General features: G+C 55.1%; 3 protein-coding genes across 17 annotated transcripts in view; 1 reads left to right on the plus strand and 2 right to left on the minus strand.

The window, feature by feature from the left end:
- LOC108159435 overlaps window positions 1–27953 on the minus strand; it is a 94948-nt gene that overhangs the window by 2385 nt on the left and 64610 nt on the right. The window lies entirely within an intron of this gene.
- Window positions 5799–27953, plus strand: part of LOC108159434 (inactive peptidyl-prolyl cis-trans isomerase shutdown-like) — a 29413-nt gene continuing 7258 nt past the window's right edge. The window contains exons 1-2 of the mRNA XM_033391803.1: window positions 5799–5929; window positions 5998–6748. Of these exons, the coding sequence (XP_033247694.1) occupies window positions 5874–5929; window positions 5998–6748 (807 nt within the window). The 5' untranslated portion in view covers window positions 5799–5873. The remainder of the gene's footprint in view (window positions 5930–5997; window positions 6749–27953) is intronic.
- On the minus strand, window positions 7369–26746 carry LOC117188257. 2 transcript variants are annotated; one of them, XM_033391816.1, is made up of 3 exons: window positions 25816–26746; window positions 16109–17700; window positions 7369–9143 (listed from the first exon to the last, which is right to left on the minus strand). In XM_033391816.1, the coding sequence occupies exon 3, from the start codon at window positions 9088–9090 to the stop codon at window positions 8356–8358; it is 735 nt and encodes a 244-aa protein (XP_033247707.1). In that variant the 5' UTR covers window positions 9091–9143; window positions 16109–17700; window positions 25816–26746; the 3' UTR covers window positions 7369–8355. The 2 variants fall into 2 exon arrangements, with proteins under 2 accessions (XP_033247707.1, XP_033247708.1); XM_033391817.1 differs by lacking the exon at window positions 7369–9143 and having other exon boundaries at window positions 15902–17700.

The following is a 27953-nucleotide window of genomic DNA, read 5'->3' on the forward strand; positions in this document are numbered from 1 at the left end:
GGTCGAGAAGGACCTAGGTCTGGAGACCATAGTGGAGGCCGCCCAGGGTCTTGCGCTGGACGACTCGGAGGAGGAGGAAGACGGTGACGGTGACCTGACAATCATAGTCAACCCGTCGTGCGAGGTTGAGTTAGCCACCCATGACACTAAGGGTGCTGCAACTCAATCTCCATAAAAGCAAGGTAGCGTCGGCGGAGCTCCTCATTGCCATGGAGCAAGGGCCCGCCGACATAGAAAGCTATGGATTGCGTCAGGCAACTCTGTGGCCGGACTAAAGTCCTCAAATTACAGCCTTCTCTACTCAACATCGGTAAGCAGGAACAGAACCGCCGTACTCGTACGGAAGGGAATCCATGCTCATCTTATGTCTCATTATAGCACGGATGACCTGACGGTGGTGATGCTGGAGAGCGAGGAAAAGCGCCTAATGGCAGCTTCCTGCTACATGGCACACGACAGGCCCGCCCCACCGGAAGAACTTTGGAGTCTGGTGACAGAAATCTCCAACTCCTCATCGGTGCAGACGCCAACGCCCACCACAATGTGTGGGGAAGCCCTGACACCAACGATAGAGGTGAGTCACTCCTAGACTTTATCTTATCCACTAACTTAGATGTAGCAAACGTGGGGGAGGAACACACCTTCGTGGGTCCCACCTCGTCAAACGTGCTAGACCTAACTCTTGTCACGGGAAAGAGTACCTTGGTATCTGACTGGAGAGTCCTCGAAAGACCATCCTTCTCAGACCATAAGTACATTCAGTTCAAGTGCGAATTCAAACACTCTTCGAAGATAACAGTCTATAGAAACCCCCGAAACACAAACTGGGTAAAGTTTAAAAAGACTGTTACTTCGAAGCTCGCGAATCCGGGCTCAGTGAAATCCGCGGAGGATATAGAGAAGTCCCTAAAGACCCTATCCAACGAGTTACTGAACGCCTACCATGCATCGTGCAAGCCCTCGAGAACGAAGAGGAGGTCCAAGCCACTCTGGTGGAACCGAGATCTCTCTCTCCAAAGGAACAACCTCAAGGAATTCTTCAAGATCGCCAAACAAGTGAACGAAGAGATTGTCAATGAGGAATATAAAATCCTACTTAGGAGCTACAAGAAGGAAATACGTAAGGCACAAAGGAACTCGTGGAGAAACTTCTGCTCCAACATTGAGAAAGTGCCCGAAACCGCTAGGCTCCGGAAGCTGCCCTTAAAGCAGCCCACAGTACAGAGCCAACTAAAACTAGACAACGGACAGTGGACAGAGGGCAGTAAAGAAGCCCTAACAGCACTAATGGAGGCGCACTTCCCTGGATGCACCGAGGTCACTGACGCCAAGGAGCATCAGGACCTAGCAACTGAGGAACAGCACCCCCAATAGGTCTGTTAACCACTAAGAGAATCCACTGGGCCATAGACTCCTTCGCGGCCATAAAAGCACCAGGACTGGACGGGATATTCCCAGCCATGATGCAGTTGACCAAAGAGGTTATTACCCCATGGCTCTTCGCAATATACTCAGCATGCCTAAGTACAGGCTATATCCCCATCCAATGGAGAACCTCGAGGGTTGTCTTCCTCCCTAAGGCAGGAAAGTGCAGCCACGTGAGTCCCAAGGATTACAGACCGATAAGCCTTACCTCCTTTCTACTAAAAACACTAGAAAAGCTGTTGGATTTACATATCAGGAATGAGGTAGGGGGACTGATGTCAATAAACCAACACGCCTACACCAAGGGGAAATCAGTGGAGACGGTACTACACTCGCTAGTAGCCACCATCGAGAGCGCCCTTCACAACAAAAAGTATGCTTTGGGAGCATTTGTGGACATCTCAGGAGCATTCAACAACGTGGCAACAACCGCAATAACAAGTCGCCTAGAAGCGAATAACATACACCCTGCAATCAACGTCTGGATCAAAAACCTCCTAAGTTGTAGACGGGTGCAATCGGAGTGGGGCACCGCTTCCATGGTGAAGGGGGCACACAGAGGCACACCTCAAGGTGGAGTCCTATCGCCACTACTGTGGAATTTGGTGGTCGACGACCTCATTAAGAGATTTGAAAGGAAGGCCCCAAAAATAACAGCCTATGCAGATGACATAAGCATACTTATTACGGGTGTATGTCCATCGACCCTCAGCTCCATAATGGAACGTACACTCAGGGAGATACGTGAGTGGGCGGAAGAGGTAGGACTCAGTATCAACGCGGACAAGACAGACCTCATCCTCTTTACCAAGAGGTACAAGGTACCGATATGGACCCCCCCGAAAATTGACCAAACTAGGCTGACTCCAAAATCACAGGTGAAATACCTAGGCACAGTACTGGACAGCAAGCTGGCATGGAGGCCCAATGTAGTGGAAAGGGTGAAGAAGGCTACCATTGCGCTTTATGCATCCAAGAAGATGCTCAGCAGCACATGGGGCCTGTCACCTGCTCTAATGCACTGGATCTACATCTCGGTGGTGCGACCAACTCTGCTGTATGGAGCCTTAGTGTGGTGGCAGGCTATTGAAAAGAAGACATACCATAAGCTTATGGAAAAGACTCAGCGACAGGCTCTGCTCTGTATTACAGGGGCGCTGAGGTCAACCCCAACAAAAGCACTCGAAACTATACTCGGAATCGACCCCCTGGACATTCACGCTCGCCTGATTGCGGGAAAGGCAGCACAACGCCTTATAGCATCAGGAAACCTATCCATACAAGGATACGGGCACAGTTCAATTGGCAGGGACATGACCAGATCAACTGATTACATGACCCCCCAAACTTGCCTTGACGTCAAAACAACCACATCTTTGGGACCTGAAGACTGGAAAATTGGAAGGGACCAAACTGAGCACCTCAATATATACACAGACGGCTCCAAGATGGAAGGAGGAGTAGGAGCGGGCCTATACTGTACAGACCCTGAGATAAGGCTGTCGTATAAGCTACCGGACCAATGCAGCATATTCCAGGCAGAAGTTTTTGCCATCGGGAAGGCAGCGGAGGTCGCTCTCCTTACAGAACGAGCACACGATGCGGTCAACCTATTCGTCGACAGCCAAGCGGCGATAAGATCCATGCAGTCGTCCGCGGTCAGTTCCAGAAGTGTCTTGGCGAGCAGGGAGGCATTAGACATCCTAAGCACGACAAAGACAGTGCGGATCTATTGGGTTCCCAGCCACCAGGGCATCGAAGGAAACGAAGCGGCGGACGTACTAGCTAAGGAAGGCGTCGGGCTGGAGAATAGGAAAACCGAGAACGTGCCTGCCTCCCTCAGAACGCTGCAAGGCGATCTAGAGAAGAAGGCTAGAGCACAGACTGATAGCAGGTGGAGGAGTACCACCACCTGCAGAGCCTCGAAGATAATGTGCAAGGACCGCAACGAGAAACTTAGCCACTACCTACTGCACCTACCACGAAAGGACTGTAGATTGCTAGTGGGGATACTAACAGGTCACTGTCTGGCTGCTGCACATGCAGCAAAGCTAGGCATCACCAACAGAGACAGTTGTAGGAAATGTGAGGAACCTGGGGCTATCGAAACCCTGGAACATCTCATCTGCAACTGTCCGGCTCTCTCAAGGGCAAGGAGGAGATACCTGGGCGCCCCAGTGTTGGCATCACTGGAAGATGCCTCCAAAAGGACGCCACAGGAACTGCTGGCCTATGCTAAAAACACCTCGATTCTCGGGGACTTTTAAAACCACATTAACACTCCCGCGACGGTTCATACACCCCCCCATCCGGATAACAAAGGGCCATATTGGCCTATGCGTGGCCCCGCTGAGGGCCGTCCGGGTTAACCTAACCTAACCTTAGCTGCTATCTTTAGTTCCAAATGTTTTCGTACGAAGTCATAAACAGTTTTTGTACTATCAACAATTAACACACACATTTTAAACCATGAAAATGGAATTATGACTGGATTGAATGGAGTAAAAACTCAAATTTAATTTAAAATTTAAAAAAATGTTGGCGTCTAGTTTCAAATTGACCAAAAGGGTATGTTAATGCAAGCAGTTTATTTAAGTGTGAACTGCTTGCTCAACAAAATTCACAAATTTACGATTTTTGCGGAGAGACCTGTTTGGTGCTGCGCGTTGAGTCTCGCAGACTCTTTTGATGACATAGGTTCGAGACCGCCCGGAGACAAAGACTCAAAATTCAAATTTGATTGCGTTTTTGAAATGAATCGCTGAGAGCGGCGGGTGCCCCTCTCTTTGGCCGGGTTAATTTTACAATAATTAATGCCGTAAATGCAAGAGGGAGGTAGATTGATTGAACAGGTGGGAATTCGCCTTCGGTGCCCGTGTAACGGTTATCAAATCCGTGAGATCAGCCAACCTCGGCCACGGCCTCGCCCACGGCCAGTCAATCCTCGCAGGATGCCAACAGTAATGTTAACGCTGGAGTCTTCGGGGGATCATCCGCTCCCATGTCACCCTCTGAGCCCTACGATAACCATCCAGTAAGTCGGATCCGCGGAGAATCCAGCAGTAAATATCAGCCGACGACTCAGGCTGGCAACCCTTTTCAAGCCCAGTTGGACTCAAATCTTGAAGATATGTGTGACAATTTGTCGCGCTTGAAGTTTTTGGCAACTGATTTGGGCACTGAGATTGAATCGCAAAATGAGCTACTGGACAACATGAACTATAAAATCGAGGATGTCGACCTGAAGATGACCAGGCAAAACAAGGATATGAATAAATTGCAAAAAAAATAGTTGTAATCATCTTTATTGAATTCTTTATTATATTTATAACATAGTCATAGCATATCTCTCGCATAATGAATGACCAGGCCATTGCAAATGCATTCCTCATTTTAGTTTTCAGCTTTGTACTGATACACAAACCAAAAGAAATTATTCGCGTTCACTTATTGAATAAAAAGTTCATATAAACGAAAAAAACAAACTTTTTTCTGAAAAATTGGTTGCCCAATGGGAAATATTCTCATTTCCGCACTGCACAATAGGTAGAATTGTTTTTTTTTTCGAACTAGATCTCGAACGAGCTGCATCACCGCAGCTGATCCGAGGGAGGGAGTCCGAGTCAGAGGAACTGGCGCTCCAGAAAGCCAGGCAAAGAGAAAAATAAATCCTTAGATTCCACGTAGATTGCTTGCAGGGGTACATAGAACACTTGGCCGGAACCAGCACTCCCCACATAAATATCACTTCTATCCGTCGCCTGCGACTAGAAACGGTAAAAGATTTTCTAATTATACTAGACTACAAAGTTAAATTTTTTAATTACTTTTCAAATACGCAGATAGATTTGGGGCGTTAGAAATGTTTAATGAATTATTGGTTTTTCATGGTGTGGTTTTATCTATTCGTTCTATGAACTGGCACATCTACATACATATGTATGTACTCAGGAGTACTTAAAAGTAGCTAATCGTGTAGAAAAAAAACTTTGTGGGCAGTTCGACCTTTTTCGTTACAACATTTTTTTATTTATATAAAAAGTTCAATAAAAGGGAGTAGCTAAAATTAGCATATCTTGAATCAAAATCGAGATATATGGTTTCCCATCCTCGACGGAACGATTAACCCATTGTCGCCCAAGGCGGTTTTTTAATATTCCACCAAAAATAAAGAAAATTGAATCATTTTGGCGCTGTTACAGTGAAAGATATCGTGTGTGTGTTTTTTTTTTTTTGTAATTTCAGAGAAAAGATTTACAAACAGTATTATTTTCCGCAGTTTAACTCAATTTGTTATCCTGTTTAATTAAAGAGGTCATAAGTGGGCTAAGGTCGTTTTTTCATCGGTATATACTTGGTATATTTCTGAGGGTGTCACTGCCTAGCGCGCATAATTGTAATTTGTAATTAACCCAAACAAGTTAAAGTTGGGAAAAAGTGTGGAAAAAATGGAAGATTATTTTTCATATTGCACTCAAATGCTCAAGGAACCACTGCAACTTGGGTAAGCATCGAAATTTGATACATTTGCACAATCATGTGCTGCCTAGACGCTGCCTCTTACTCTTCTAGAAAACTCGTTGGCTCTGGCTCAAAATTTGAGGTAGAACAGTCGCCATTTGGGGCTGGCGATGATGATTTTAATGTCGACGAAATGGAAGATTGTGATAACGCTCCAGATGTTGATGAAGAAGAGCTCGCTTCTCCATGGACCCAATCGTTTGAGGAACTCAAAAAATTGATGGAGCCGATCAATGAGAACATTTTTAAGCGCATCACACGTGAGGGGCACCAGGGCCGAGGTCTGGTGCCAGACAAGGCACGTGTCGCTGTGCGCTATAGTGGTTATTGGGAAGGCGAGAGTTCTCCTTTTGATTCCTCATTGATGCGCCGAACTAAATTATATTTTGAGACCGGTGCCGGTTGCGATGTGCTAGAAGGCCTCCAGGCTGCTGTACTTACCATGCGCCCATATGAAAAAGCCGAGTTTATTATATCCTATAAGTTGCTATTTCACGAGATAGGCTGCCCGCCGCGCATTAAACCACGTTCAGATGGACTTTTCAAAATCGAAGTTCTTGACTTCACATTGATCGGGGACTCAGATGCCTTCGCGTCAATGGCCGCTGTGGATCGGGACAAGTTTGCAATAGTTTACCCCAAGGCATTAGACATGCACATGCATGGCAAGGACTGTGTGAAGCGCTTTCGCTACCGCAACGCCGTCACTGCCTTCGAGCGGGCGGTAACCTCTCTAAACTATTGCCGCCTAGCCAATGATGAGGATGAGCGCAAGCAAATCGCTCTGTTGATCACTCTCAATGTAACTATGCAACTTGTAGCGTCGCGGCTCATCCCTACTTATGTGTTTTTTTTAAAACTTTGTAAGGAAGTTCTCAGGCCGAGGTACAGCTTCTCAGTCTGTCCAGGGCCCGGTCCTTCCCCACAGCAAAATTTGTTGTGTGAGGACCTAAGGGGAGAGCCGCTCGTGGCGAAAGCGCGCCCGTGGGGTGGATCGTGGGACGGTCGGGCCTGGCCCGGCCACGAGGCGTGGGTGAAGCCGTGCTTGGGAGCTGCAGAGACGTGCGTTGGGGGTCATGTGTGGCGGGAGACGGGGTTTGGGTCAGGGATCGGAAAGGTGTGGGAGAGGGGAGCCCAGCCTAGCAGATGCCGCATGATCCACGACTCACATCTGCGTCGCCGGGTCCCCCGGGCGAGGGTGTAGGAGAGGGAACCCAGCTTTGCGAATGCCGCGTGAATCCACGACTCACATCCAGCATCGCCGGGTCCCCAGGGGAGAAAGGTATAGGAGAGGGAAAACCCAGCTTGGTGAATGCCGCATGAATCCACGACTCACATCCACTTCGCCGGGCCTCCCGGGAAAAGGGAAGAGAGGGGGAGGGGGGTGAGTGACTCCTACGGGCGAATGTTCTGAGACAGAGATTGGGTTGAGGCTGGTGTCTTTATTGTTTTCGGATCATTTCCCTACTTAAAATCCCGCGCCTGCAGCGGGGAAATAAACGCCAAAAAAAAATATCATAAACAACATGTGGGCATAGATATGTAAAGAAACTGCGGGAATGTTCTGCTTATACCTGCCTACTGCACCGATCTATCCCCCCAGAGCTCACATACGTGAGGTGGCTCACCCTTGTGTCCCTTCTTTGGGTCCTGTTCTCCCACGGCGGGTCCTCGTCACTTCGGTGGCTTCCTTTGCACACCGCGTGGGTGCGGTCACAGCTGGTTTTATTCACCGCGTGCGGGCGAACACGGCTTATTGCGTACACGGCGCGGTCACGGCTAGTTTTTCACATCTATTTTGGCTTCCGCCGCACAACCGGTCTGGCTCAGCCCTCCGAGATCACTCTCGAGCTTGGCTCGCGCTGGACCGTGCCAGGCCTCTGCTTTTCTTTTTCGGAGCTTCTCTGCCGCTTCGCTGTTGCGCCGCCTTCGGCTGCCGGTCTCGGCTGCGTGGGTGTATGGCTGCGGGTGTGTATTGCCTGCTTCGCCGTCGGCTCTTTTCCTCGGCTGCGTGGGCGTAATACCGATCGGCGGCTTCTCTGCCGCTTCGTTCTCTTTCATGTTGTCTCTTTTCGTCTGCGTATAGCCGTTCTCTTCCTTGCGTTGGCTGCGTGGGCGTACGAGCGTATCTCTTTCGGGTTGGTTCTCTTTTCCTTCGTATAGCCGTGGTGTACGTCTCTCTTCGCTGCGTGGCCGTAGTGTGCGTCTCTCTTACGTGTTGGTTCTCTTAGTTCTAATAAGTAAAAAGGCCTACTGTTTTGGGGTTTCTTAGCCTATTTCTTACTTTAATGGGTGAAAATAAGGATTCATTGTTGTTTGTCTTGGTAATACTAATAATAATAGAAGTAATAAAATCGGATAATAGTGAATAATAATGAAATTAGATAACAAGCCGTCGGGGCGGTCCCTTTAGGGGATGGTGTCGTGGTCAGTGTTGTGGAGGCTTACGCCTTCACACTCCCTTCCTACTTCGGGGTGGGGCGCGGTGAAATGCGCACCAAATTTCCGCTGATGCATACGCGGAAGCGTTGGCCGTCGTGGTGTTCTAGGCCGCGCCGCGTTTGCCTGAGCGCTGGCGCCTTCCAGCAGGCTTTGCGGGATGCGGCGGTCAGGCGTGCTTACCCGCCAGGCGACTGGGGCGATTGGCCATTCCTGCTCCTCCTGCAGCGCGTTTAGCTCGGGCATCTCCTCGAACGCTGTGAGCAGTCCGCCCGCCTCTGCCTCTTCCAAGCCCAATGACAGGTCGCTGTCCTCCTTTGGTTGGCTCGGGTTTCCTGGTTCGGCCTCTCGGGCCGTGCAGCTCGTCGGTTCCGGGTTCGGGGCGTTGTGGTCGGTGGGAACTGGCGATAGCCACTTCATTGGTGCGTGGTCCAGCGGCTGCCAATCGGGATTCTCCCCTCTTTCCGGGGCTGCCGCCTCCTCCTGCGCGTCCCACTCCTGCAGTCTGGCGTGCCACCCGTCGTCCCAGCTGGTGTCCGGGATCGGGCCGTTTGGGTTCTCCTGTTGATGGTCCATGCTGCGTGGTGTTGCCCGGTTCTGCTTGCGGGGTCGGGGAGTGGTGTCTTGCTTGTGGTTGGCTGGTCGTGGACCGTGGTTGCCTTGAGCTGGGCGGCGACGCACCCCTAGGATGCCCCTCCGTGCCATCCTCTGCCTCTAGAGGCTGTGCGTCGCTCGTCCTTGGGTTGTCCGTGTCGGATCTGGTGGGGGGAAGAAACCTTGTTTGGTTAGAACCTGACCTGTGCCACTGAGGTGCCCTGTGCCCTGGGTTTCCCTGATCGGTGCATTTTCTAGTTTCTGGCTATTTCTTACTCTAATCCCTTAAGGGGAGTTAAGCTATCTTACTGCGTGTGTACGCGGTTGCCCCTTGCGGGGCGAGGAAATTACGGCAGCGCACTACCATAAGTAGCCCTCATGAACTCGCGGTTTTCCTGGTGCTGGGGTCGTCGTCATCGTTGTCTTCGTTGTCTTCGCTGGTGAGTGTGTGCTCGTTGTCGTGGTAGGCCTTGAGGTCGGCTAGTCCGGCCGTTCGTCGTTGTCTTCCTGGATGCTTCTGGAGTCGTGCTATGGTGGGAGAAATAAATTTTACTACTTTGTAAGGCCCCTCATATTTGGGAGCCAGTTTGGCAGCGAAGTTGTCCGCCGCTTTGGACAGGTGATGTTGGCGTAGCATCACGAGCGTCCCGATCGTGGGTCTCCATTCGCGTCGAAGTAGGTTGTAGTTCCTGCTCTGCGTCTGTGATGCCTGCTGGGTATTTTCCTGTACGATGGCGAAGATTTCCTTGTGTCGCTTGGCCTTGTCGGTTGGGATCTCTGTCACTTCGCCTAGTCCTGGGGTCGCCTCTTCGTACAAGGCTCCAGGCAACCGAGGTTCCCGGCCGAGTACGATGAATTCTGGGCTGAAGCCTGTGGTGTCCGATGTGCTGCTGTTGATGGCTAGGCTGAGTTCGGGCAGCAGCTCGTCCCATGTCCGCTGGTCTCCATCGATGTACTGGGCGATCATGGTTTTGATCGTCCTGTTGGCTCGTTCCGTGGGGTTTTGTTGTGGGGTATAGGGCTTGCTGCCACGGCGATAGGTCCTCTAGATCCAGGGCGGTAATGGTGGCCAAGATCGCGTTCTCGTAGTCATCCGAGTCGGCTGGGCGAAACGGGTTGCGTTCCCGAGCTATCTCGGCGTCGGCTAATGGCTCCAGTTGGTAGTCCGTCGTCGGGGTTTCTGTGATCTCGTCCTGTGGTATCGGGGTTCGTGGCTTACGTGATGTCTGTCGTGTTGGGTGACTACGTGGTGACTCCCGGTTCGATGAGCTGGCCCTGGATTGATCCCGCGGGGCCGCAGCTATCTTTGCTGGAATATCCTGGTGATTCCTGGGTCCTGTTGCTGACTCCCGGTTCGATGAGCTGGCCCTGGGTTGGTCCAGCGGCGCCGAAGCTATCTCTGCCGAAGTTTTCTGCTTTCTGCTGTGTCCTGTTGGTGACTCCTGGTTCGACGAGCTGGCCCCGGATTGATCCAGTGGAGCCGTAGCTGTCTCTGCCCAAGTCCCTTGCTTTCTGCTGTGTCCTGTTGGTGACTCCTGGTTCGACGAGCTGGCCCTGGATTGATCCAGTGGAGCCGCAGCTGTCTCTGCCCAAGTCCCTTGCTTCCTGCTGTGTCCTGTTGGTGACTCCTGGTTCGACGAGCTGGCCCTGGATTGATCCAGTGGAGCCGCAGCTGTCTCTGCCCAAGTCCCTTGCTTCCTGCTGTGTCCTGTTGGTGACTCCTGGTTCGACGAGCTGGCCCTGGATTGATCCAGTGGAGCCGTAGCTGTCTCTGCCCAAGTCCTTTGTTTCCTGCTGTGTCCTGTTGGTGACTCCTGGTTCGACGAGCTGGCCCTGGATTGATCCAGTGGAGCCGTAGCTGTCTCTGCCCAAGTCCTTTGTTTCCTGCGGTGTCCTGTTGGTGACTCCTGGTTCGACGAGCTGGCCCTGGATTGATCCAGTGGAGCCGTAGCTGTCTCTGCCCAAGTCCTTTTTTTCCTGCTGTGTCCTGTTGGTGACTCCTGGTTCGACGAGCTGGCCCTGGATTGATCCAGTGGAGCTGTAGCTGTCTCTGCCCAAGTCCTTTGTTTCCTGCGGTGTCCTGTTGGTGACTCCTGGTTCGACGAGCTGGCCCTGGATTGATCCAGTAGAGCCGGAGCTGTCTCTGCCCAAGTCCTTTGTTTCCTGCTGTGTCCTGTGGGTGACTCCTGGTTCGACGAGCTGGCCCTGGATTGATCCAGTGGAGCCGTAGCTGTCTCTGCCCAAGTCCGTTGTTTCCTGCGGTGTCCTGTTGATGACTCCTGGTTCGACGAGCTGGCCCTGGATTGATCCAGTGGAGCCGTAGCTGTCTCTGCCCAAGTCCTTTGTTTCCTGCTGTGTCCTGTTGGTGACTCCTGGTTCGACGAGCTGGCCCTGGATTGGTCCAGTGGAGCCGGAGCTGTCTCTGCCCAAGTCCTTTGTTTCCTGCTGTGTCCTGTGGGTGACTCCTGGTTCGACGAGCTGGCCCTGGATTGATCCAGTGGAGCCGTAGCTGTCTCTGCCCAAGTCCTTTGTTTCCTGCTGTGTCCTGTTGGTGACTCCTGGTTCGACGAGCTGGCCCTGGATTGATCCAGTGGAGCCGTAGCTGTCTCTGCCCAAGTCCTTTGTTTCCTGCGGTGTCCTGTTGGTGACTCCTGGTTCGACGAGCTGGCCCTGGATTGATCCAGTGGAGCCGTAGCTGTCTCTGCCCAAGTCCTTTGTTTCCTGCTGTGTCCTGTTGGTGACTCCTGGTTCGACGAGCTGGCCCTGGATTGATCCAGTGGAGCCGTAGCTGTCTCTGCCCAAGTCCTTTGTTTCCTGCTGTGTCCTGTTGGTGACTCCTGGTTCGACGAACTGGCCCTGGATTGATCCAGTGGAGCCGGAGCTGTCTCTGCCCAAGTCCTTTGTTTCCTGCTGTGTCCTGTGGGTGACTCCTGGTTCGAAGAGCTGGCCCTGGATTAATCCAGTGGAGCCGTAGCTGTCTCTGCCCAAGTCCTTTGTTTCCTGCGGTGTCCTGTTGATGACTCCTGGTTCGACGAGCTGGCCCTGGATTGATCCAGTGGAGCCGTAGCTGTCTCTGCCCAAGTCCTTTGTTTCCTGCTGTGTCCTGTTGGTGACTCCTGGTTCGACGAGCTGGCCCTGGATTGATCCAGTGGAGCCGGAGCTGTCTCTGCCCAAGTCCTTTGTTTCCTGCTGTGTCCTGTGGGTGACTCCTGGTTCGACGAGCTGGCCCTGGATTGATCCAGTGGAGCCGTAGCTGTCTCTGCCCAAGTCCTTTGTTTCCTGCTGTGTCCTGTTGGTGACTCCTGGTTCGACGAGCTGGCCCTGGATTGATCCAGTGGAGCCGTAGCTGTCTCTGCCCAAGTCCTTTGTTTCCTGCTGTGTCCTGTTGGTGACTCCTGGTTCGACGAGCTGGCCCTGGATTGATCCAGTGGAGCCGTAGCTGTCTCTGCCAAAGTTTTCGTTTTGTTGCGTTGTCCTGTTGGTGTCGGGGTTCGTGCTGGGGAACTGGCCATGGTTGGTTCCATCGGTGTCGCAGTTCTTTCCGTCGTAGCTTCCTTCGTGTCCTGTTCTGGTGGCTTAATCCTGGGGTTGTTGCGTGATCTTGTCTGGTTGGGCTTTGCTGTCACTGCGGTTGGATGGTTCGTGGTTGGCTGTGGGGTGTTGGTCTGCGGCTGGTCTCGGATGGCAGTGGAGTCCGCAAACGTGACAGACCGTGGGCGTGGCTGGGCGGTGCATGATGGTATCGTCCCGGCGGGTTTCTGCTGCAACTTCAGCTGCAGATATGCCCGTCCGCAGTGGATCCTTGCGCGGATGCCACAGAGGAAGTCGAGCCCCAAGATGAAGTCGTCTAATACCGTGGGGAGTATAAGAAGAGATACCTGTGTTTCTTGCTGATCCAGGCGCACTGTGACTGCTATCGCTTGGTTGATCTCCTTCCTGGTTCCATCTGCAAGGCGGATCCTGGTCCTCACCTCTCGCCTGTTCTCGGTCGCCCCTATCTCCTTCGCCAGCTGCTCACTGATGAAGGATCGTGTGGCTCCCGTGTCGAGGGTGGCCGCAAATGCTCTCCCATTGATGTCCACCAGGGCAGCGATCCTTCCTCCGGTCATGCTTAATGGGTGGGTTTCTCCTGTTCCTGGGTGCGCGCCTCCGTCCATGTCCCAGTTGGGCGGAGACCCGACCCGTTTCCCGTCGCTGGTTTCCGGCAGAACAGCTGAAGTGGCCGTTTTCCCCGCAGTTCTGGCAGGCTCGTTGTACATCGATCGCCTGCTCTTGCTCCTGGCCGATTCCTCGGTTGGCGATCTCGGTTTTCCCGGGTGTCTCGTGTGTGTTGCCTCGTTGTGGGTTGGTTCCATTGCCGGTATAGGCGGCACGGGGTCGATGGTTCTGCGTGGTCCCGACGCTGCGGAGTGCGTCTCGGTCCCGCGCGGTTTCGTAGGCCGAAACGAGCTGGGTCAATTCTGTGAGTGATCGGAAATCTTGTCTGCGCGTGTACATTTGATACTCCGGACGGAGATTTTCGTAGATCCGCTCGAGTTCCTGTTCCCGAGTATACTGGGCTCGTTGCATCATCAGACGCAACTCGATAAGGTAATCCCGGAAGGATTCCTTGGGCTTCTGTTCCCGACTTCGTATGGTGTCTTCCAGCCGCTGGAAGTATCTGGGGAAGGAAGAATTCTAGGAATTCTTTCCGAAAGTCTGTCCAATTCTGTCCCTGCATCTGAAAAGTTCGGAACCATCCTTCGGCCTTACCTGTAAGGAGACCGGAGATGGCTCGCGGCAACTGCTCTGGGCTCCCGCCGTATGATTCCACTCGCTCCTCGAGCCTTTCGATGAACGCTAGTGGGTCCGCGTGGCCGTCGAAAGTAAATCCCCATTTCCGGAGTTTGTCCGCCAGTAACGAGTACGAGATCTCACCCCCTCCGGGGCGTGAGACCCGATGTCCCTGAGGAAGACGTGGCTGTTCTCCTTCCGTGGTTGTCTGGTGGCTAGGCGTGGCCAGGGGTCCAGCGGTAGTGGGTACTGGCTCGTGGTTCTTGCTGGACGCCTCTGGTCTGGTTCCTTGGAGTGGTCCTTGGGCAGCTCGTTGTGGTTGCTCGTCCTGGGCGGCCGGTGTCTCGGTTGCTGACTCGCGGTATCCGTGGGTGGATCCTTGGCTCGTGCTGGGCAGCTCGGGTACAATTAATCGCAGTTTTTGTCCCTCCTTGCTGTCTTCCATCTTCGTCCGGCTCTCTGGCCCGGGTGACGTGGCTGGACTCCGGTGGTCCCTGGGGCTCGGTATGTTCCCAAAGTGCGTAGCCAATTCGTCCAGCCTTGCCTGCACGCCTTCGGGGTGCCCAGGGCGTGCGATGAATGCGGTGATCCGGCTCCGTAAGTCCTCTACAGTCCCAGATTCTCCTAGTCCAAACTTCTTAGCTAGGCTCTGCAGCTCGTCCTTCCTGCGGGACGCTATCCAGCGGATGTTCATCCTGATCCTGTTCCACTAATCGGGGCACCGGTGTGAGTCGTTATCAGCACGGTACTGGGTCAGGGCTCCATGGCTTTGTGGCCGAGGGCTCCTCTGCCATGTAGCTGCTCCTCTGCGATCGCCGGCTGTCCCTCGCTGCTCCGTTGTTCTACCGCTGCTTCGCTGCTTGGCTGCTCTGTCACTGCTTGGCTGCTCTGTCACTGTCTCGCTGCTCTGTCACTGCCTCGCTGCTCTGTCACTGCCTCGCTGCTCTGTCGCTGCGCCTTCTCCGCTCTGCCGCTGCCACGTTGCTCTGTCGCTGCTGCTTCTCCGCTCTGCCGCTGCCTCGTTGCTCTGTCGCTGCTGCTTTGCTGCTCTGCCGCTGCGCCGCTGCTGCTGCTTTGCTACTCTGTCGCTGGTGCCGCTTTGTCGCCGTCGCGTGCCAAAGTTTTAGGCGCCGTCCGCGGCCATTTTCTCCCGGCACGCGGTGCTGTGTCTTCGGCGTCTCTCCCCGTCTCTTTCTGTCGCGTAGGTGGCTGGCCGCGTGGGTTTTTTTTTGTTTTTTTCCGCGTGGTTTTCGCCGGCGCGTCTGGGACACGTGCCGGCGGCTGTTGCTTTGGGGGTATTAGAGAAACCAGCCTCAGCTGTACATAAGTCGAGGGATCAAAGATTGGTGCTGGCTATTCGCCGGGACTCTGATTTTTGGCTGCTAATCACTGATTTTAAGTTTTCCTTCCTTTTCTCCTGCTGCTTTTCCTGATCCGTGGCTCCTAAGCATCGTTTGCTGTTTTGCTTTTGTGGGTCTTGCCTTTTAATTGTTGGCTGCTGCTTGGTTCCCTTTTCACTTTTAACTGCTTTTCACTTATTCCCTATGCTCACCGACTCTCCCCTCGTGAGTCCCTGCTCGGGCGCCATCTGTAAGGAAGTTCTCAGGCCGAGGTACAGCTTCTCAGTCTGTCCAGGGCCCGGTCCTTCCCCACAGCAAAATTTGTTGTGTGAGGACCTAAGGGGAGAGCCGCTCGTGGCGAAAGCGCGCCCGTGGGGTGGATCGTGGGACGGTCGGGCCTGGCCCGGCCACGAGGCGTGGGTGAAGCCGTGCTTGGGAGCTGCAGAGACGTGCGTTGGGGGTCATGTGTGGCGGGAGACGGGGTTTGGGTCAGGGATCGGAAAGGTGTGGGAGAGGGGAGCCCAGCCTAGCAGATGCCGCATGACCCACGACTCACATCTGCGTCGCCGGGTCCCCCGGGCGAGGGTGTAGGAGAGGGAACCCAGCTTTGCGAATGCCGCGTGAATCCACGACTCACATCCAGCATCGCCGGGTCCCCAGGGGAGAAAGGTATAGGAGAGGGAAAACCCAGCTTGGTGAATGCCGCATGAATCCACGACTCACATCCACTTCGCCGGGCCTCCCGGGAAAAGGGAAGAGAGGGGGAGGGGGGTGAGTGACTCCTACGGGCGAATGTTCTGAGACAGAGATTGGGTTGAGGCTGGTGTCTTTATTGTTTTCGGATCATTTCCCTACTTAAAATCCCGCGCCTGCAGCGGGGAAATAAACGCCAAAAAAAAATATCATAAACAACATGTGGGCATAGATATGTAAAGAAACTGCGGGAATGTTCTGCTTATACCTGCCTACTGCACCGATCTATCCCCCCCAGAGCTCACATACGTGAGGTGGCTCACCCTTGTGTCCCTTCTTTGGGTCCTGTTCTCCCACGGCGGGTCCTCGTCACTTCGGTGGCTTCCTTTGCACACCGCGTGGGTGCGGTCACAGCTGGTTTTATTCACCGCGTGCGGGCGAACACGGCTTATTGCGTACACGGCGCGGTCACGGCTAGTTTTTCACATCTATTTTGGCTTCCGCCGCACAACCGGTCTGGCTCAGCCCTCCGAGATCACTCTCGAGCTTGGCTCGCGCTGGACCGTGCCAGGCCTCTGCTTTTCTTTTTCGGAGCTTCTCTGCCGCTTCGCTGTTGCGCCGCCTTCGGCTGCCGGTCTCGGCTGCGTGGGTGTATGGCTGCGGGTGTGTATTGCCTGCTTCGCCGTCGGCTCTTTTCCTCGGCTGCGTGGGCGTAATACCGATCGGCGGCTTCTCTGCCGCTTCGTTCTCTTTCATGTTGTCTCTTTTCGTCTGCGTATAGCCGTTCTCTTCCTTGCGTTGGATGCGTGGGCGTACGAGCGTATCTCTTTCGGGTTGGTTCTCTTTTCCTTCGTATAGCCGTGGTGTACGTCTCTCTTCGCTGCGTGGCCGTAGTGTGCGTCTCTCTTACGTGTTGGTTCTCTTAGTTCTAATAAGTAAAAAGGCCTACTGTTTTGGGGTTTCTTAGCCTATTTCTTACTTTAATGGGTGAAAATAAGGATTCATTGTTGTTTGTCTTGGTAATACTAATAATAATAGAAGTAATAAAATCGGATAATAGTGAATAATAATGAAATTAGATAACAAGCCGTCGGGGCGGTCCCTTTAGGGGATGGTGTCGTGGTCAGTGTTGTGGAGGCTTACGCCTTCACACTCCCTTCCTACTTCGGGGTGGGGCGCGGTGAAATGCGCACCAAATTTCCGCTGATGCATACGCGGAAGCGTTGGCCGTCGTGGTGTTCTAGGCTGCGGATCCGGCTGCGCCCGGGCTGCGCCGCGTTTGCCTGAGCGCTGGCGCCTTCCAGCAGGCTTTGCGGGATGCGGCGGTCAGGCGTGCTTACCCGCCAGGCGACTGGGGCGATTGGCCATTCCTGCTCCTCCTGCAGCGCGTTTAGCTCGGGCATCTCCTCGAACGCTGTGAGCAGTCCGCCCGCCTCTGCCTCTTCCAAGCCCAATGACAGGTCGCTGTCCTCCTTTGGTTGGCTCGGGTTTCCTGGTTCGGCCTCTCGGGCCGTGCAGCTCGTCGGTTCCGGGTTCGGGGCGTTGTGGTCGGTGGGAACTGGCGATAGCCACTTCATTGGTGCGTGGTCCAGCGGCTGCCAATCGGGATTCTCCCCTCTTTCCGGGGCTGCCACCTCCTCCTGCGCGTCCCACTCCTGCAGTCTGGCGTGCCACCCGTCGTCCCAGCTGGTGTCCGGGATCGGGCCGTTTGGGTTCTCCTGTTGATGGTCCATGCTGCGTGGTGTTGCCCGGTTCTGCTTGCGGGGTCGGGGAGTGGTGTCTTGCTTGTGGTTGGCTGGTCGTGGACCGTGGTTGCCTTGAGCTGGGCGGCGACGCACCCCTAGGATGCCCCTCCGTGCCATCCTCTGCCTCTAGAGGCTGTGCGTCGCTCGTCCTTGGGTTGTCCGTGTCGGATCTGGTGGGGGGAAGAAACCTTGTTTGGTTAGTACCTGACCTGTGCCACTGAGGTGCCCTGTGCCCTGGGTTTCCCTGATCGGTGCATTTTCTAGTTTCTGGCTATTTCTTACTCTAATCCCTTAAGGGGAGTTAAGCTATCTTACTGCGTGTGTACGCGGTTGCCCCTTGCGGGGCGAGGACATTACGGCAGCGCACTACCATAAGTGGCCCTCATGAACTCGCGGTTTTCCTGGTGCTGGGGTCGTCGTCATCGTTGTCTTCGTTGTCTTCGCTGGTGAGTGTGTGCTCGTTGTCGTGGTAGGCCTTGAGGTCGGCTAGTCCGGCCGTTCGTCGTTGTCTTCCTGGATGCTTCTGGAGTCGTGCTATGGTGGGAGAAATAAATTTTACTACTTTGGCCCCTCATATTTGAGAGCCAGTTTGGCAGCGAAGTTGTCCGCCGCTTTGGACAGGTGATGTTGGCGTAGCATCACGAGCGTCCCGATCGTGGGTCTCCATTCGCGTCGAAGTAGGTTGTAGTTCCTGCTCTGCGTCTGTGATGCCTGCTGGGTATTTTCCTGTACGATGGCGAAGATTTCCTTGTGTCGCTTGGCCTTGTCGGTTGGGATCTCTGTCACTTCGCCTAGCCCTGGGGTCGCCTCTTCGTACAAGGCTCCAGGCAACCGAGGTTCCCGGCCGAGTACGATGAATGCTGGGCTGAAGCCTGTGGTGTCCGATGTGCTGCTGTTGATGGCTAGGCTGAGTTCGGGCAGCAGCTCGTCCCATGTCCGCTGGTCTCCATCGATGTACTGGGCGATCATGGTTTTGATCGTCCTGTTGGCTCGTTCCGTGGGGTTTTGTTGTGGGGTATAGGGCTTGCTGCCACGGCGATAGGTCCTCCAGTTCCAGGGCGGTAATGGTGGCCAAGATCGCGTTCTCGTAGTCATCCGAGTCGGCTTGGCGAAACGGGTTGCGTTCCCGAGCTATCTCGGCGTCGGCTAATGGCTCCAGTTGGTAGTCCGTCGTCGGGGTTTCTGTGATCTCGTCCTGTGGTATCGGGGTTCGTGGCTTACGTGATGTCTGTCGTGTTGGGTGACTACGTGGTGACTCCCGGTTCGATGAGCTGGCCCTGGATTGATCCCGCGGGGCCGCAGCTATCTTTGCTGGAATATCCTGGTGATTCCTGGGTCCTGTTGCTGACTCCCGGTTCGATGAGCTGGCCCTGGGTTGGTCCAGCGGCGCCGAAGCTATCTCTGCCGAAGTTTTCTGCTTTCTGCTGTGTCCTGTTGGTGACTCCTGGTTCGACGAGCTGGCCCCGGATTGATCCAGTGGAGCCGTAGCTGTCTCTGCCCAAGTCCTTTGTTTCCTGCTGTGTCCTGTTGGTGACTCCTGGTTCGACGAGCTGGCCCTGGATTGATCCAGTGGAGCCGTAGCTGTCTCTGCCCAAGTCCTTTGTTTCCTGCTGTGTCCTGTTGGTGACTCCCGGTTCGATGAGCTGGCCCTGGATTGATCCCGCGGGGCCGCAGCTATCTTTGCTGGAATATCCTGGTGATTCCTGGGTCCTGTTGCTGACTCCCGGTTCGATGAGCTGGCCCTGGGTTGGTCCAGCGGCGCCGAAGCTATCTCTGCCGAAGTTTTCTGCTTTCTGCTGTGTCCTGTTGGTGACTCCTGGTTCGACGAGCTGGCCCCGGATTGATCCAGTGGAGCCGTAGCTGTCTCTGCCCAAGTCCCTTGCTTCCTGCTGTGTCCTGTTGGTGACTCCTGGTTCGACGAGCTGGCCCTGGATTGATCCAGTGGAGCCGCAGCTGTCTCTGCCCAAGTCCCTTGCTTCCTGCTGTGTCCTGTTGGTGACTCCTAGTTCGACGAGCTGGCCCTGGATTGATCCAGTGGAGCCGTAGCTGTCTCTGCCGAAGTTTTCTGCTTTCTGCTGTGTCCTGTTGGTGACTCCTGGTTCGACGAGCTGGCCCCGGATTGATCCAGTGGAGCCGTAGCTGTCTCTGCCCAAGTCCTTTGTTTCCTGCTGTGTCCTGTTGGTGACTCCTGGTTCGACGAGCTGGCCCTGGATTGATCCAGTGGAGCCGTAGCTGTCTCTGCCCAAGTCCGTTGTTTCCTGCTGTGTCCTGTTGGTGACTCCCGGTTCGATGAGCTGGCCCTGGATTGATCCCGCGGGGCCGCAGCTATCTTTGCTGGAATATCCTGGTGATTCCTGGGTCCTGTTGCTGACTCCCGGTTCGATGAGCTGGCCCTGGGTTGGTCCAGCGGCGCCGAAGCTATCTCTGCCGAAGTTTTCTGCTTTCTGCTGTGTCCTGTTGGTGACTCCTGGTTCGACGAGCTGGCCCCGGATTGATCCAGTGGAGCCGTAGCTGTCTCTGCCCAAGTCCCTTGCTTCCTGCTGTGTCCTGTTGGTGACTCCTGGTTCGACGAGCTGGCCCTGGATTGATCCAGTGGAGCCGCAGCTGTCTCTGCCCAAGTCCCTTGCTTCCTGCTGTGTCCTGTTGGTGACTCCTAGTTCGACGAGCTGGCCCTGGATTGATCCAGTGGAGCCGTAGCTGTCTCTGCCCAAGTCCTTTGTTTCCTGCTGTGTCCTGTTGGTGACTCCTGGTTCGACGAGCTGGCCCTGGATTGATCCAGAGGAGCCGTAGCTGTCTCTGCCCAAGTCCTTTGTTTCCTGCGGTGTCCTGTTGGTGACTCCTGGTTCGACGAGCTGGCCCTGGATTGATCCAGTGGAGCCGTAGCTGTCTCTGCCCAAGTCCTTTGTTTCCTGCTGTGTCCTGTTGGTGACTCCTGGTTCGAAGAGCTGGCCCTGGATTAATCCAGTGGAGCCGTAGCTGTCTCTGCCCAAGTCCTTTGTTTCCTGCGGTGTCCTGTTGGTGACTCCTGGTTCGACGAGCTGGCCCTGGATTGATCCAGTGGAGCCGGAGCTGTCTCTGCCCAAGTCCTTTGTTTCCTGCTGTGTCCTGTGGGTGACTCCTGGTTCGACGAGCTGGCCCTGAATTGATCCAGTGGAGCCGTAGCTGTCTCTGCCCAAGTCCTTTGTTTCCTGCTGTGTCCTGTTGGTGACTCCTGGTTCGACGAGCTGGCCCTGGATTGATCCAGTGGAGCCGTAGCTGTCTCTGCCCAAGTCCTTTGTTTCCTGCTGTGTCCTGTTGGTGACTCCTGGTTCGACGAGCTGGCCCTGGATTGATCCAGTGGAGCCGTAGCTGTCTCTGCCCAAGTCCTTTGTTTCCTGCTGTGTCCTGTTGGTGACTCCTGGTTCGACAAGCTGGCCCTGGATTGATCCAGTGGAGCCGTAGCTGTCTCTGCCCAAGTCCTTTGTTTCCTGCTGTGTCCTGTGGGTGACTCCTGGTTCGACGAGCTGGCCCTGGATTGATCCAGTGGAGCCGTAGCTGTCTCTGCCCAAGTCCTTTGTTTCCTGCTGTGTCCTGTTGGTGACTCCTGGTTCGACGAGCTGGCCCTGGATTGATCCAGTGGAGCCGTAGCTGTCTCTGCCCAAGTCCTTTGTTTCCTGCTGTGTCCTGTTGGTGACTCCTGGTTCGACGAGCTGGCCCTGGATTGATCCAGTGGAGCCGTAGCTGTCTCTGCCCAAGTCCTTTGTTTCCTGCTGTGTCCTGTTGGTGACTCCTGGTTCGACGAGCTGGCCCTGGATTGATCCAGTGGAGCCGGAGCTGTCTCTGCCCAAGTCCTTTGTTTCCTGCTGTGTCCTGTGGGTGACTCCTGGTTCGACGAGCTGGCCCTGGATTGATCCAGTGGAGCCGTAGCTGTCTCTGCCCAAGTCCTTTGTTTCCTGCTGTGTCCTGTTGGTGACTCCTGGTTCGACGAGCTGGCCCTGGATTGATCCAGTGGAGCCGTAGCTGTCTCTGCCCAAGTCCTTTGTTTCCTGCTGTGTCCTGTTGGTGACTCCTGGTTCGACGAGCTGGCCCTGGATTGATCCAGTGGAGCCGTAGCTGTCTCTGCCCAAGTCCTTTGTTTCCTGCTGTGTCCTGTTGGTGACTCCTGGTTCGACAAGCTGGCCCTGGATTGATCCAGTGGAGCCGTAGCTGTCTCTGCCAAAGTCTTCGTTTTGTTGCGTTGTCCTGTTGGTGTCGGGGTTCGTGCTGGGGAACTGGCCATGGTTGGTTCCGTCGGTGTCGCAGTTCTTTCCGTCGTAGCTTCCTTCGTGTCCTGTTGTGGTGGCGTAGTCCTGGGGTTGTTGCGTGATCTTGTCTGGTAGGGCTTTGCTGTCACTGCGGTTGGATGGTTCGTGGTTGGCTGTGGGGTGTTGGTCTGCGGCTGGTCTCGGATGGCAGTGGAGTCCGCAAACGTGACAGACCGTGGGCGTGGCTGGGCGGTGCATGATGGTATCGTCCCGGCGGGTTTCTGCTGCAACTTCAGCTGCAGATATGCCCGTCCGCAGTGGATCCTTGCGCGGATGCCACAGAGGAAGTCGAGCCCCAAGATGAAGTCGTCTAATACCGTGGGGAGTATAAGAAGAGATACCTGTGTTTCTTGCTGATCCAGGCGCACTGTGACTGCTATCGCTTCGTTGATCTCCTTCCTGGTTCCATCTGCAAGGCGGATCCTGGTCCTCACCTCTCGCCTGTTCTCGGTCGCCCCTATCTCCTTCGCCAGCCGCTCACTGATGAAGGATCGTGTGGCTCCCGTGTCGAGGGTGGCCGCAAATGCTCTCCCATTGATGTCCACCAGGTCAGCGATCCTTCCTCCGGTCATGCTTAATGGGTGGGTTTCTCCTGTTCCTGGGTGCGCGCCTCCGTCCATGTCCCAGTTAGGCGGAGACCCGACTCGTTTCCCGACGCTGGTTTCCGGCAGCAGTTGATGGTCCGGACCCCTCGGTGGCCACATTCCCAACAGAACAGCTTCTGTCGGTTTGTGCACGCACCACTGAAATGGCCGTTTTCCCTGCAGTTACGGCAGACTCGTTGTACATCGATCGCCTGCTCTTGCTCCTGGCCGATTCCTCGGTTGGCGATCTCGGTTTTCCCGGGTGTCTCGTGTGTGTTGCCTCGTTGTGGGTTGGTTCCATTGCCGGTATAGGTGGCACGGGGTCGATGGTTCTGCGTGGTCCCGACGCTGCGGAGTGCGTCTCGGTCCCGCGCGGTTTCGTAGGCCGAGACGAGCTGGGTCAATTCTGTGAGTGATCGGAAATCTTGTCTGCGCGTGTCCATTTGATACTCCGGACGGAGATTTCGTAGATCCGCTCGAGTTCCTGTTCCCGAGTATACTGGGCTCGTTGCATCATCAGACGCAACTCGATAAGGTAATCCCGGAAGGATTCCTTGGGCTTCTGTTCCCGACTTCGTATGGTGTCTTCCAGCCGCTGGAAGTATCTGAGGGGCAGGAAGAATTCTAGGAATTCTTTCCGAAAGTCTGTCCAATTCTGTCCCTGCATCTGAAAAGTTCAGAACCAGCCTTCGGCCTTACCTGTAAGGAGACCGGAGATGGCTCGCGGCAACTGCTCTGGGCTCGCTCCACTGCTTCCACTCGCTCCTCGAGCCTTTCGATGAACGCTAGTGGGTCCGCGTGGCCGTCGAAAGTAAATCCCCATTTCCGGAGTTTGTCCGCCAGTAACGAGTACGAGATCTCACCCCCTCCGGGCCGTGAGACCCGATGTCCCTGAGGAAGACGTGGCTGTTCTCCTTCCGTGGTTGTCTGGTGGCTAGGCGTGGCCAGGGGTCCAGCGGTAGTGGGTACTGGCTCGTGGTTCTTGCTGGACGCCTCTGGTCTGGTTCCTTGGAGTGGTCCTTGGGCAGCTCGTTGTGGTTGCTCGTCCTGGGCGGCCGGTGTCTCGGTTGCTGACTCGCGGTATCCGTGGGTGGATCCTTGGCTCGTGCTGGGCAGCTCGGGTACAATTAATCGCAGTTTTTGTCCCTCCTTGCTGTCTTCCATCTTCGTCCGGCTCTCTGGCCCGGGTGACGTGGCTGGACTCCGGTGGTCCCTGGGGCTCGGTATGTTCCCAAAGTGCGTAGCCAATTCGTCCAGCCTTGCCTGCACGCCTTCGGGGTGCCCAGGGCGTGCGATGAATGCGGTGATCCGGCTCCGTAAGTCCTCTACAGTCCCAGATTCTCCTAGTCCAAACTCCTTAGCTAGGCTCTGCAGCTCGTCCTTCCTGCGGGACGCTATCCAGCGGATGTTCATCCTGATCCTGTTCCACTAATCGGGGCACCGGTGTGAGTCGTTATCAGCACGGTACTGGGTCAGGGCTCCTATACTAAGATACACGGCACTGAGGTGGGGGTCCTGTTCGAAGGACACGCGGCACGGTACTCGATTGATGATCCTGTACTAGGATACACAGCACTGGGTTGGATGATCCTGTCGAAGGATACGTGGCACGGTACAGGGAATGGTTCCCTGTGGAAGCTCGGTAATCTCTCTCTGACTGCTCGGTATTAACTGTCCTGAATGCTCGGTAACAACTACCTGACTGCTCGGTAATGACTGTCTGACTGCTCGGTAACAACTACCTGACTGCCCGGTAATGACTGTCTGACTGCTCGGTAACAACTGTCCTGACCGGTGTTCCTGCTCCGCCTTATATTGGCCGTGGCCATGGCTTTGTGGCCGAGGGCTCCTCTGCCATGTAGCTGCTCCTCTGCGATCGCCGGCTGTCCCTCGCTGCTCCGTTGTTCTACCGCTGCTTCGCTGCTTGGCTGCTCTGTCACTGCTTGGCTGCTCTGTCACTGCCTCGCTGCTCTGTCACTGCTTGGCTGCTCTGTCACTGTCTCGCTGCTCTGTCACTGCCTCGCTGCTCTGTCACTGCCTCGCTGCTCTGTCGCTGCGCCTTCTCCGCTCTGCCGCTGCCACGTTGCTCTGTCGCTGCTGCTTCTCCGCTCTGCCGCTGCCTCGTTGCTCTGTCGCTGCTGCTTTGCTGCTCTGCCGCTGCGCCGCTGCTGCTGCTTTGCTACTCTGTCGCTGGTGCCGCTTTGTCGCCGTCGCGTGCCAAAGTTTTAGGCGCCGTCCGCGGCCATTTTCTCCCGGCACGCGGTGCTGTGTCTTCGGCGTCTCTCCCCGTCTCTTTCTGTCGCGTAGGTGGCTGGCCGCGTGGGTTTTTTTTTGTTTTTTTCCGCGTGGTTTTCGCCGGCGCGTCTGGGACACGTGCCGGCGGCTGTTGCTTTGGGGGTATTAGAGAAACCAGCCTCAGCTGTACATAAGTCGAGGGATCAAAGATTGGTGCTGATTTTAAGTTTTCCTTCCTTTTCTCCTGCTGCTTTTCCTGATCCGTGGCTCCTAAGCATCGTTTGCTGTTTTGCTTTTGTGGGTCTTGCCTTTTAATTGTTGGCTGCTGCTTGGTTCCCTTTTCACTTTTAACTGCTTTTCACTTATTCCCTATGCTCACCGACTCTCCCCTCGTGAGTCCCTGCTCGGGCGCCATCTGTAAGGAAGTTCTCAGGCCGAGGTACAGCTTCTCAGTCTGTCCAGGGCCCGGTCCTTCCCCACAGCAAAATTTGTTGTGTGAGGACCTAAGGGGAGAGCCGCTCGTGGCGAAAGCGCGCCCGTGGGGTGGATCGTGGGACGGTCGGGCCTGGCCCGGCCACGAGGCGTGGGTGAAGCCGTGCTTGGGAGCTGCAGAGACGTGCGTTGGGGGTCATGTGTGGCGGGAGACGGGGTTTGGGTCAGGGATCGGAAAGGTGTGGGAGAGGGGAGCCCAGCCTAGCAGATGCCGCATGATCCACGACTCACATCTGCGTCGCCGGGTCCCCCGGGCGAGGGTGTAGGAGAGGGAACCCAGCTTTGCGAATGCCGCGTGAATCCACGACTCACATCCAGCATCGCCGGGTCCCCAGGGGAGAAAGGTATAGGAGAGGGAAAACCCAGCTTGGTGAATGCCGCATGAATCCACGACTCACATCCACTTCGCCGGGCCTCCCGGGAAAAGGGAAGAGAGGGGGAGGGGGGTGAGTGACTCCTACGGGCGAATGTTCTGAGACAGAGATTGGGTTGAGGCTGGTGTCTTTATTGTTTTCGGATCATTTCCCTACTTAAAATCCCGCGCCTGCAGCGGGGAAATAAACGCCAAAAAAAAATATCATAAACAACATGTGGGCATAGATATGTAAAGAAACTGCGGGAATGTTCTGCTTATACCTGCCTACTGCACCGATCTATCCCCCCCAGAGCTCACATACGTGAGGTGGCTCACCCTTGTGTCCCTTCTTTGGGTCCTGTTCTCCCACGGCGGGTCCTCGTCACTTCGGTGGCTTCCTTTGCACACCGCGTGGGTGCGGTCACAGCTGGTTTTATTCACCGCGTGCGGGCGAACACGGCTTATTGCGTACACGGCGCGGTCACGGCTAGTTTTTCACATCTATTTTGGCTTCCGCCGCACAACCGGTCTGGCTCAGCCCTCCGAGATCACTCTCGAGCTTGGCTCGCGCTGGACCGTGCCAGGCCTCTGCTTTTCTTTTTCGGAGCTTCTCTGCCGCTTCGCTGTTGCGCCGCCTTCGGCTGCCGGTCTCGGCTGCGTGGGTGTATGGCTGCGGGTGTGTATTGCCTGCTTCGCCGTCGGCTCTTTTCCTCGGCTGCGTGGGCGTAATACCGATCGGCGGCTTCTCTGCCGCTTCGTTCTCTTTCATGTTGTCTCTTTTCGTCTGCGTATAGCCGTTCTCTTCCTTGCGTTGGCTGCGTGGGCGTACGAGCGTATCTCTTTCGGGTTGGTTCTCTTTTCCTTCGTATAGCCGTGGTGTACGTCTCTCTTCGCTGCGTGGCCGTAGTGTGCGTCTCTCTTACGTGTTGGTTCTCTTAGTTCTAATAAGTAAAAAGGCCTACTGTTTTGGGGTTTCTTAGCCTATTTCTTACTTTAATGGGTGAAAATAAGGATTCATTGTTGTTTGTCTTGGTAATACTAATAATAATAGAAGTAATAAAATCGGATAATAGTGAATAATAATGAAATTAGATAACAAGCCGTCGGGGCGGTCCCTTTAGGGGATGGTGTCGTGGTCAGTGTTGTGGAGGCTTACGCCTTCACACTCCCTTCCTACTTCGGGGTGGGGCGCGGTGAAATGCGCACCAAATTTCCGCTGATGCATACGCGGAAGCGTTGGCCGTCGTGGTGTTCTAGGCCGCGCCGCGTTTGCCTGAGCGCTGGCGCCTTCCAGCAGGCTTTGCGGGATGCGGCGGTCAGGCGTGCTTACCCGCCAGGCGACTGGGGCGATTGGCCATTCCTGCTCCTCCTGCAGCGCGTTTAGCTCGGGCATCTCCTCGAACGCTGTGAGCAGTCCGCCCGCCTCTGCCTCTTCCAAGCCCAATGACAGGTCGCTGTCCTCCTTTGGTTGGCTCGGGTTTCCTGGTTCGGCCTCTCGGGCCGTGCAGCTCGTCGGTTCCGGGTTCGGGGCGTTGTGGTCGGTGGGAACTGGCGATAGCCACTTCATTGGTGCGTGGTCCAGCGGCTGCCAATCGGGATTCTCCCCTCTTTCCGGGGCTGCCGCCTCCTCCTGCGCGTCCCACTCCTGCAGTCTGGCGTGCCACCCGTCGTCCCAGCTGGTGTCCGGGATCGGGCCGTTTGGGTTCTCCTGTTGATGGTCCATGCTGCGTGGTGTTGCCCGGTTCTGCTTGCGGGGTCGGGGAGTGGTGTCTTGCTTGTGGTTGGCTGGTCGTGGACCGTGGTTGCCTTGAGCTGGGCGGCGACGCACCCCTAGGATGCCCCTCCGTGCCATCCTCTGCCTCTAGAGGCTGTGCGTCGCTCGTCCTTGGGTTGTCCGTGTCGGATCTGGTGGGGGGAAGAAACCTTGTTTGGTTAGAACCTGACCTGTGCCACTGAGGTGCCCTGTGCCCTGGGTTTCCCTGATCGGTGCATTTTCTAGTTTCTGGCTATTTCTTACTCTAATCCCTTAAGGGGAGTTAAGCTATCTTACTGCGTGTGTACGCGGTTGCCCCTTGCGGGGCGAGGAAATTACGGCAGCGCACTACCATAAGTAGCCCTCATGAACTCGCGGTTTTCCTGGTGCTGGGGTCGTCGTCATCGTTGTCTTCGTTGTCTTCGCTGGTGAGTGTGTGCTCGTTGTCGTGGTAGGCCTTGAGGTCGGCTAGTCCGGCCGTTCGTCGTTGTCTTCCTGGATGCTTCTGGAGTCGTGCTATGGTGGGAGAAATAAATTTTACTACTTTGTAAGGCCCCTCATATTTGGGAGCCAGTTTGGCAGCGAAGTTGTCCGCCGCTTTGGACAGGTGATGTTGGCGTAGCATCACGAGCGTCCCGATCGTGGGTCTCCATTCGCGTCGAAGTAGGTTGTAGTTCCTGCTCTGCGTCTGTGATGCCTGCTGGGTATTTTCCTGTACGAT

Source organism: Drosophila miranda, chromosome 3 (genome assembly GCF_003369915.1).
Source record: "Drosophila miranda strain MSH22 chromosome 3, D.miranda_PacBio2.1, whole genome shotgun sequence".
Classification (NCBI taxonomy): domain Eukaryota; kingdom Metazoa; phylum Arthropoda; class Insecta; order Diptera; family Drosophilidae; genus Drosophila; species Drosophila miranda.

Bases quoted from the DNA above. Each gene is read 5' to 3' on its own strand.
- LOC117188257 (XM_033391816.1), bottom strand. From the start codon at position 9,090: ATGGCACGGAGGGGCATCCTAGGGGTGCGTCGCCGCCCAGCTCAAGGC.